Source organism: Populus euphratica, unplaced genomic scaffold, assembly GCF_000495115.2.
Source record: "Populus euphratica unplaced genomic scaffold, PopEup_1.0 scaffold259.1, whole genome shotgun sequence".
NCBI classification, from domain to species: Eukaryota; Viridiplantae; Streptophyta; class Magnoliopsida; order Malpighiales; family Salicaceae; genus Populus; species Populus euphratica.
Window position 1 is genome coordinate 186,906 of NW_011500143.1, and position 10,350 is coordinate 197,255.

General features: G+C 31.6%; 1 protein-coding gene across 5 annotated transcripts; it reads left to right on the plus strand.

The window, feature by feature from the left end:
• The first annotated feature begins 864 nt into the window (after positions 1-864).
• LOC105110692 (nuclear localization sequence-binding protein-like) lies at positions 865-6,065 on the plus strand. 5 transcript variants are annotated; one of them, XM_011005799.1, is made up of 9 exons: positions 865-1,069; positions 1,733-2,529; positions 2,611-2,727; positions 3,074-3,214; positions 3,311-3,484; positions 3,855-4,062; positions 4,147-4,322; positions 4,980-5,068; positions 5,582-6,065. In XM_011005799.1, exons 2-9 carry the CDS (start codon positions 2,128-2,130, stop codon positions 5,706-5,708), a joined length of 1,434 nt encoding a protein of 477 aa, XP_011004101.1. In that variant the 5' UTR covers positions 865-1,069; positions 1,733-2,127; the 3' UTR covers positions 5,709-6,065. The 5 variants fall into 5 exon arrangements, with proteins under 5 accessions (XP_011004101.1, XP_011004102.1, XP_011004103.1 ...); XM_011005800.1 differs by having other exon boundaries at positions 2,094-2,529; XM_011005801.1 differs by having other exon boundaries at positions 2,119-2,529.
• The last annotated feature ends 4,285 nt before the right edge of the window (positions 6,066-10,350 follow it).

The window sequence follows — 10,350 nt, forward strand, 5'->3', positions numbered from 1 at the left end:
TAAAAAAAATTATACTTCATATACATTGGATTTTAAATTCATTTTCAAGATTTTACTATCAAAACTTTTTTGTAATATGACCAACAACCAAGCATGAACAGTTACATTAATATCATCAAAGCAAAGAGATCTCATTTGCTCATAAAAAGGAAAAACACAGAGTGTATATCTATTAAAATCCATGCTAACTTTTTCAATATTTAATTCCTAACAATAGTTAATATAGAACTACTGCTAGTAGTTATTAGTTTATTAATTGTGCTTTGCAGCTTATATTAATTTTTTAACATAAAAATAATATTTTATTCATCAAATTATTTATTTAATTTAAATTTTAAATTATTGAGATTTTTTTTATGTAACCTTATTTATTTAACAGGTTCAAGAAAAAATCAACTCAATAATAAAAAAATAAAATTCAATAAAAACATCATATTAAAATATAAAAATTGAAAAAGATAAAAATAAAAGGGTAAAGAATTAAAAAAATCAATGAAATTGATAAATAAAAACCATTAAACAAAAGAAAATAAAAAAAATTATTATATAATAAAAAATACAAAAAATAATTTACTATCAAATCTAATATTAAAAAATAAAATTAAACAAAAAATTATATTACAAAGTTACGACTAGATGCTGGCAACAAAATGGTTGAAAAAATGTATTTGACTGGTTTACCCTTCATAGAAACCATTAAACCACCTCTTTAACGTTTTTCAGTTGCTAGTATAGGGGCATATATTGTTTTATCATAATTAATTATTATTTTATGCAATATCCCTTATTAGGTCCTCGGAATAGGTATCCTTATTCGATAATGTTATCCATTATCCAATGCGGCGTTATTCTTTATTGGCCCATTAAATTAGGGCACAGCGTCTCATCCCCTCCTTTTAGATTGCAAGGTCCGCGAAAATAAAGAATCGAAAGAACTCATAGGAAAAAAAAAAAAAAATACAAGGTTTTAACATTTTTCAAGGAAAAAATCAATCATTCATAGCTCCTCTGTCTTCTTCTTCTTCTTCATTTGTAATTTCTCAGTTCAAATTTGCGTGCTGCTAATAAGGTAAACTCTCTCTCTTCTTCTTTGATGAAGTTAATGTGAGATACTTTGGTTTTAATCGAAACTAATTGGTTATTGTCTGGAATTAGATTGTGGGTTTGGTTTCTCTGGTTCTGCTGGCTTTGTTTTTAGTTTCTTTATGTTATTTTGGAAGAACTCGTCTTTTCTTTCGTCCTTTCCTTTTTTCCTGCTAATATATAAAAAAAAGAAGGATTTTTTTTAATGTTTGATTTGAATTCATAATTTTAAGAAGTGGTGAATAATTAGCTCATAAATGGTAGGAATTGGATTGACTTGAACTTAATTCTTGAAAAAAATGTTATCAATTGGCGCATGAAGTAAGGTGTTTTTCAGTAAAAGCAATGTAGCTGCATATCCCAAAAGATTCTCGAGGATATTAAGCTTTGGGGTTTTTTAAGAGGGGAGGACGGGGGGGCTAGTTTGAAAAGGAAAAGGTTCTAATGATAATCAAGATCAGTTTGTGTCTGTTGCTTGTTATTATGTTGACTAGTTTTATATGGGAATATATAGCTTCTTTGTTTTTGTTTCATTACTTAATGCTTCATAATAATTATGTTTTATGATGTGAATCACTTTCGTTCAATCTCTCATTACTTGTGTTTTCTTTTTCTTTTCTTTTTTGGTTGGATGTCCTGATCCGGATAGATATTTAAACTATTAAACTGGCTGTTGTTTCTTGGGCCAGTGCCAATATCTAAATCTCAAGAAATTCATCACTTCATTTTAATTATTTTTTCATCTGTCGACAATCATCATCATCGATCATTATCCTCTCTTTTGTCATTCCTTCTTCTCTCTTGCCTGACGCTGGAGCTATTTGCTAATTTTTTGTGATCCCTTATTTGAGTATCATTCGCATAAAACTCCTTGGATCGATATCTCATGGCACAAATTCTGTCGAGATTCTTACTCTGCAACTCCATTTGGCCTCTCATTTTGTTTCCACCTTTCCATACTTGCTTTCTTCCTGCTGTGAATGCTTCTGGCTTCTGTGCTTGCTTCACAGTTTCCTTGCAAGATTCTTTTGTTAGATACATAAGATGCCAAGATCAGGGGGAAGTGGTGCATCTGCTGATGAACCAGATATCCCCGAAAAGTCCGTCGAGCCTGAAGAGCAGGTTGACCTTGATGGTGACAATGAAGCTGAGGAAACAATGGAAGAAGAAGTTGAGTATGAAGAAGTAGAAGAGGAGGAGGAAGTGGAAGAGATAGAGGAAGAGGTTGAAGAGGAGGTAGAAGAGGAAGAAATTGAAGAGGCTGCTGATGAAGCAGATTCGAAAAAGGGCTCAGATGGTAAAGAGGAGATAGATGAGGAAAGAAAACATGCTGAGCTTCTTGCACTTCCTCCTCATGGATCAGAGGTGTATCTTGGTGGCATTCCTCCTGGTGCTTCTGAATGGGATTTGAAGGAATTCTGTGAATCTATAGGAGAAGTAACAGAGGTAACTGATCTTGTCTTTGCAAATGCCCTGTCTATGTTTCTTTTGTTTGGATGGACTAAATCTTGTATATGCTGATAGCAGGTAAGGATAATGAAGGGAAAAGATTCAAGCGAGTCAAAGGGTTATGCTTTTGTGTCCTTCAGAACAAAGGAATTGGCTTCCAAGGCCATTGAAGAGTTGAACAATACTGAGTTTAAGGTATCCTGCTTCTGAGTTCCTTTATAGATACGATATTAGTCATAGAAACATCATTTCTTCATTCTGGCAATGGAATTTGTGCTCACTATTATCTTTCTCACTTTAGGCTGTATGAATGTTATTTTCATTTTTTATTTTTCTTTTATAAGGTAAGGTATCCTGCTTCTGAGTTCCTTTATAGATACGATATTAGTCATAGAAACATCATTTCTTCATGCTGGCAATGGAATTTGTGCTCACTATTATCTTTCTCACGTTAGGCTGTATGAATGTTATTTTCTTTTTTTATTTTTCTTTTATAAGGTATGTTGCATGAATGTTCTTCTATCTCCTTCTTTGTCTTCAGGGTAAAAAGGTAAAGTGTTCAACATCTCAAGCAAATCATAGACTGTTTATTGGCAATGTCCCAAGAAACTGGGGAGAAGAAAATATGAAGAAGGCTGTAAAAAAGATTGGGCCTGGAGTCAATTCGGTGGAATTGTTGAAGGTTTTTGTGCTTTATTTTTTCGTGTATACATGCATAGACAACATAGTCTGATGATGAATTGTGTAGTGATCTTTTTATCTTTTCTTGGTTGCACAGGACCCACAGAACCCAAGCCGGAATCGGGGATTTGCATTCATTGAGTATTATAATCATGCATGTGCAGAATACTCAAGAAAAAAGATGTCAAACCCAGAATTTAAACTAGATGATAATGCTCCTACTGTGAGCTGGGCAGATCCTAAAAATGCAGGATCTTCTGCTGCGTCTCAGGTCTGTTGCATTGTCATTTTTTGTTCTCCATTTTATGTAGTAGAGCTTTGTTCTGGCTATCAAAAAAGTTCATCTGCTTGAGATGCTTCTGCATTTGTCTTGTTGCCTTCTTGATTGATGCCTAAGGCTCCTGTTTCTGGGATGTTGACTGGTAATGAGGAGCAGCATTTTCCCCCATCTCCAGATCCAACACTAGACCAACTTTTCCATCTGAATTGTTGCTCTTTTTTTAAAAAAACTTTTTTATTGATTTCTTACTTCTTAGACAATTGTTTGTGTGCAACTGCAAGTCACCGTGCAGTTATATTTATCAAATCATTTATTTTTGGGAAGTTTTTGAGTCATGACTGACTTAATATGTTTGTTACAGGTCAAGGCAGTATATGTCAAGAATTTACCTGAAGATATTACTCAGGATCGTCTAAGGCAGCTGTTTGAGCATCACGGAAAAGTCACAAAAGTAGTTCTTCCACCTGCAAAACCAGGACATGAAAAGAGCAGATTTGGTTTTGTGCACTTTGCAGAGAGGTCAAGTGCCATGAAGGCTTTGAAGAACACTGAGAAATATGAAATTGATGGTAACTTTTCCTCCTAAAATCTAGCAGTCTTTATTTACACTTGTGAATGTTTTCTATTAATGACAGGTGCCTCTTCATTCGCAGGTCAAGTTTTGGATTGTTCCCTTGCAAAACCTCATACTGATCAGAAGCCTTCTGGAGGGCCAAATTCACAGAATTCATCCTTGTACTCAAACTTTCCACCTCAACTTGGCTATGGTTTAGCTGGGGGTACATATGGTGCTTTCAGTGCAGGCTTTGGTGCTGCTGGCTTTACACAAGTAAGCTGATGTTCTATTGTGCCACACACACACACACACACACAGAGCACAGCACAGCACAGCACCACTTTGAAACATGGAACAAGCATATGTATGGTGGTCTGCTAGGATTTATCAAGGAACAAAATATTTGAGAAGTTCGTCAACATAGAAAGTCGGAGTTATTTCAACTTTTCATTTTATGGTTTGATGCTGAAGAGATTGTTTCATTTTTATTCATTTCAAGACAGAAATAATGATGGTTATGCTTACTACTGGTAGGAATTTGTCCTCTTATGTCAATTTGTATGATTTAAGATTCACAAAATTGCTTCTAGGATTTAACAGTCGGTAACTACTTTATGCAAACTATTATTGATTTTAATTCACTATGATTATTATGATTGACAATATTTTTGAGGAACTTAGAGCCAAAGGCATACTTGAATTTACCACAATAGACATAATTAAATGACAACAATAAATGGCTTTGCATTAAGCAATGATCCTCATAATAAGTATTTTTTCAATTAAAAGTTCGCAATTTAGATCTTCATTCAAGCTGTGTTATTGATAAGGATTAATTTGTTATCTTTGTTATGAGATGTATAGTGCGTGTATTGAAATTTTCTCAAACTCTGATCAAGTATATTTGCTCATTGGCATGACAAAATCCAGCAGCCTGTCATCTATGGCAGGGGACCGACTCCTGCTGGCATGGCAATGATGCCTATGCTTTTGCCTGATGGAAGGATTGGATATGTCCTGTAAGTACAGTTTTATTTTGTTTACCGTCAGTTGCACACCCAACAGCAACCAGATATATAAATTAAAAGCCAGTCTTCTGTGTTCTTCTATTCCATACCATGACTTGTGCATGCTCTTTCTAGTGGTTGGCTGGTTGTTTGTCATCATCCTTTCATTTGCTTGTGTGTCCAACAACCTCCTTTCATTGCTCCAAAATCCTTGCTGCACCTGGAATTTTTGGTATTACCTCTCTGTATTTTCATGTTGCATTAGTGATTACCTCTTAACTTTATTCTAAAATGTGTGTCTAACTGCGAATTGAGCACCACTACCATCTGACTATATCATACCCGGAGCCCAATGTACATGATGATTGAGCATACTATGTTGTGAAAAGATGTTCTATATGCTGGACTTACCAGACCAGTGATTTTAATCCATGAAAATCCTGAATTTGATTAACTGTTTGTCTCGCGCAGCAGAATGATGACCTGTTAACCAAAATTTAAGATGCTTTTATTATTTTTCCGCAGCCAACAGCCTGGAATGCAAGCACACAGCTCTCCACAGCCACAGGCTGGCAGGGGTCGTGGTGCTGGCAGCTCGAGTGGTGGAAGACGTGGTAATGACCGTGGACGCAGCCGATACAATCCATACTGATTTGGTAGTGAAAATGCAAATGGGGAGAGTTAAATGTTGCTGTTCGACATTTGATTAATTGGATGATTCGAAAAGCTTTGTACCTTGAACAGAAAAACTGACGTGCTAACACGCTACGGCTTTTGCCCTGTTTTTTTCAGACTGAACTCACAGGGCAGTCTAAGTAGTTTAATGAATTCTCAAAACTAATAGATTACATGTGTAAAGCGACTGAAGACAGCTTGTACTTTGTTTTTTATTTTTTGATGAAGCAATTGTCATTTTAACCTTACGTCTCGTCTGCTGCCTGGCTAAGGCAGCATGTTGCTCGGCCCTAAAAGCTCATCCAAAACTATGAGACGTTTTTTCACACCTGATTACGGTGACTTGTTTTAATTATGGTATATATTACATGGTAATAGCTTAATACTCCTAAGACTGGCATCATGAATAGTACTTCTAATCAAGGTATTAGCGAGTATTTCGCATAGAAGTGTTTGATGAATATTCTTGACTTTATCGTTAATAAATATTGGATTGAATAATATCCTTAATTCTTAGCGAAATTTTAATCCTAACGGATCTGACCATATATGTGATAGCATATTAAAAAATTTTAAAAAAATCCAACAAATCTCATCACAGTAATCAAAATTATATCTAAAGAATTCAAACATACAAAAATTATTAAAAAAATTAGTCTAAGGGTTGAAATTGACCTTCCAATCGCAAAATAGATGCGCAAATAGCTAAAAATGCGTTTCTTCGAAGAAAAAATATTTTATGTTTTTGAAAAAGATTATAAAATATTGAACTATGACAGTATATCTATACTAATGATATCCATTGCGGGATTTAGCAGAGTAAATTTATTCATCTGGTTTAATTACAAGTAGCATGAGCAACTGTCAAGTTTTGATGCTGCGACCTGCTGCATGAGAAGACTAAACCAACTGTACTCTTAGGCAGATAACCAGGTGTTCTTACGGTTTTCTTGTCGACAATGCGCAGCCGGAGCTCGCAGTTCATTAGTTTTTGGAGCTTTGAATCATTTCTGCCAATCAAACTAATCTCGCCACGGTCCAATCATCAGATGCCGGAGCTAACAATAAACATTAACAAAACATTAATTAAGAGAAACTAAAAGGGTAGCTGTTTTCCTGTAGCAAATTTAATAATATGGTTACAGACTCATTGGAATTATAATTTGGAGCATGGAAATGATGATTTTTTCCGTATCAACATAAGAAAATTGGCCTTCCTATTGAGATAAACACAATATTTTCATTTTTTTTTGCAACCACCATTTTTAAAGCAAAAAAAAAATATTAACCAAAACCAAGGGGCTGTTTTGACTTATTCCTGGCAGCATAATAGATGAATAAATTACCATTGAATTTAAATATCCTTTAACTAGCATCTAAAGATATTTTTTATTGTTATAATTAATATTTTTAAACATAAAATATTATTTAAAATTGAAAAGTTTTCAGCATGTGCTTATCATGTAGAGACACGCGACTACACTCGAGCTCTTTAAATAACACGTACAATATCTTCGGACATCAAAATACAAGCTTCTACAATGGTATTTGAATTATTTTGGCTCTTTGTACCTACACCATGCTTATGGCTAATGGACCTCTAATTTAGCACTAATGATTTTTTTCTCTTTTTCTTTAATTTTTATGTTTGACTTTATAAATTTTCAAAGAAATCTTTCAATTTGATCCTATTCTTTTTATTATTATCTATTTTATTTGAAATAATTTATATAATTAGATTTTTTTAAAATTTCATTACTTTTGAATTTTTTTTTCATTTGCTAGATTTGATCCTTATTTTTTTAATTGCTATTTTTTTTAATCCTTTTCTTAATTGGTTTTTTTTTCAAATGCATCCCTCAACATTTTATTTCATTTATTTTTTATGTAAAGTTTTATCCTTATTCTTTTAATTGCTATTTGTTTTTGTTTTAATTTTTCATTGAAACTTTCTTTTTTAATTTTATCACTCAAATTTTTGTTAATTATGATTTTTTTAATCAAAATTAGTTTCATTATTTTTTTTTGTGTTTTCCTTATATATAATGCAATTCTGACCTTGAAACCCAAATCAGAAGATTGAAAATTTAGCTTAGGTTGATTTAGGTTATTTTTTATAATTGATTTTGTTTTTCATTTCTATTATTCAATATTGGGTTTGTTGGGACTTAGGCTTCACTATTGTTTTCCTTTTCTTCTCTATAGTGTTATCTTGTTTTCACATGTCGAGTCATAAGTTTGGCGGATTAACTCAGGTTGACCAAAGCTAATTTTTTTTTGTTTCATTTTATTGTCGTTGCCATTTTTTTTTAATCTAGAGCATCCTTTTTTTTTTTTATTGAAAAAAGTTTGATATGGCTAATGAAACAACATGAATCACCAATCTAGTTAACAAAACATTAAAAGATGTGGTGCTTTTAGTATGCACCTCCTCACAAAAACACTATTTATTTCAATAGTACTTTGCTTCTTTTTTTTAAAATTTATTTATATTTTTTTTCAATTTCAATATCATTTTTCAACACTTTGTTTGTTAGATATTAGACATCATGATTTTATTTTAATTTAATTTTTATGAGGTTGTTATAACCAAAAAACCTGGGTCATGGATTTGACAAATTAACCCGATTGACTTGATTTTTTCCCTTTCTTTTAATTAACTTTTTTTTAAAAACATTTCACTAGTCAACAATTTATCAATTAGAAATTAGGTTTCATGATTTATCTTGAGTTGTTTTTTATGAGATTATCTCAATCTCAAAACCCGAGTGATTGGATAGAATTCTGTTTTATAATTTATCTTAATTTTTTAATTAGATTATTTTGGTCTTATTTTTTAAAACTTTCACATTGAAATTATTTTTTCATCCCTAATTTTTTTTCCACCATTATTAGAAAAGGGTAAGATTACAAGACATGAGATCAAAGTAAAGATAGAGGAGGCAATGTATGGTTTCCTTAAATTTTTGATGAAATGTTCATTGTAGTCCTTGCATTTTATGAATTATAAATATTAGATACTTTCAATTTATAAAATTTTTAAAAAGTCAATTTTTATCCAAAACTTTATATTTTTTTTTTCAATCCATACTTGAGAGGGAAAAAAGAAAGTTATTTGATCTGATGGTAGAGAGAAAATCACCAGACTGGCTATGTTCACCAATATTGTTAATCTTAGTGTTAAAATATTTTTTTGATATAAGGAATTCCACTTAGATGTTTTTTTCACCTTTAAATTACCTAAAAAAATATATTTGAATTGGAGAAGATTTTTGGTTTTGAGTTGAGTCTAAGTTTTTTTTATGGTTTCATGAGGTCATGAATGAGTTTCTCAATGTGTCTAGAGTTTTTTTTTAGATGTTTTAGATAAAAAAAAATAGATTGTAAATAAAATTTTTAGGATAAAAATACATAGGGCCTAAAATTTCAATAACCCTTAATCCCTAGAAATTAGGCTAGCAGATAATGTGTTGTCTATAAATTTTTTTTTTAAAAAAAATTAAATAACAAATAGCATATCATTCACTTTGTTATTGGCAAAAAAAAAAAAAGTTTGGTTTACAAGATAGATCTCTTTCATGGATCTGATGTGCAAATAAGATTTTTTTATCCACACACCTGACTTGTTTATTTTTCTTAATTTAATGTGTTTTTAACCCTTAAAATTAAAAATAATGCATCATTTCATCATTTGTTTGGTTTGAAAAGATTTTTTTATTTGAATAGAATAAAAACCCTTTTTTTGTTATCAATTTGTTTTTATTAGGGCTATTCTTTTCCTAGTCCCATGAGCAACCCTTAATTTTGTTTTTATTTTTTTAAAAAAAGTATTGTTTGATATATAAAAATAGTATCATGCACCTTGTTGGTGTATAATTAAAAGAATAAATTTTTAAATTTTTTTAATTAAATCTAATTAGATATAACTTAAATAGTGAGTTTAATATATTACCTATCTTAACTCATGTTTTTTTTTTCAAAAGTTAATTATAAGAAAATTTATTTTAAATTTCATCTTTTGTTATTTTATTTATTATTTTTTCATTTACTATATATAAAACAAAAAAGTTGAAAGAGCCTGCATTTTTTTTTTTCTTGTTGGAAAAAAAAAATGACCAGCTGCAAATCACAGGTCCCAGGGTCATATGGCTAGCATATTACTAACTTGTTGCGTTAATCTAACAGGCTAGGGTGCTATAACTCTAATATACTGGTTATCGTTTGATAACTAAAACTACAATCATAAAATCACATTATTTTTCCAGGGTTTATTCAAATTGGAACACTTCAGATTCGAGAACAAGGAATTTCCAGAGAAACAAATAAGGCCGACTGACACCACATTCTCATATTGATTCCCTTTATCAGTTCCAATCAATATCTTTCAAGCCACCAAGCTTCCAACTTCGTTAAACTAGTAAATAATATTAGGAATAAAACAATTCAAAAAATAGCTAACATATTTATTTGAAACATATTTGGAACACATATTATATGCCTAAGAATGCACAGATGATCATACACAATGGCCCTTCCAATGGATCTTGAATTTCAGATCCCAGAAGGGCAGAACATAGGGGGTGTGGAGTAGATTTCGGTATTCCTCAAGGCTATTCACT

What these genes read in the sequence shown, in the direction of transcription:
- LOC105110692 (XM_011005799.1), top strand. Translation starts at nt 2,128, where the DNA reads ATGCCAAGATCAGGGGGAAGTGGTGCATCTGCTGATGAACCAGATATC. An exon ending in GATCTTCTGCTGCGTCTCAG is followed by an intron (nt 3,485 to 3,854) that starts GTCTGTTGCATT and finishes TGTTTGTTACAG; the next exon opens with GTCAAGGCAGTATATGTCAA. An exon ending in GTGCTGCTGGCTTTACACAA is followed by an intron (nt 4,323 to 4,979) that starts GTAAGCTGATGT and finishes GACAAAATCCAG; the next exon opens with CAGCCTGTCATCTATGGCAG.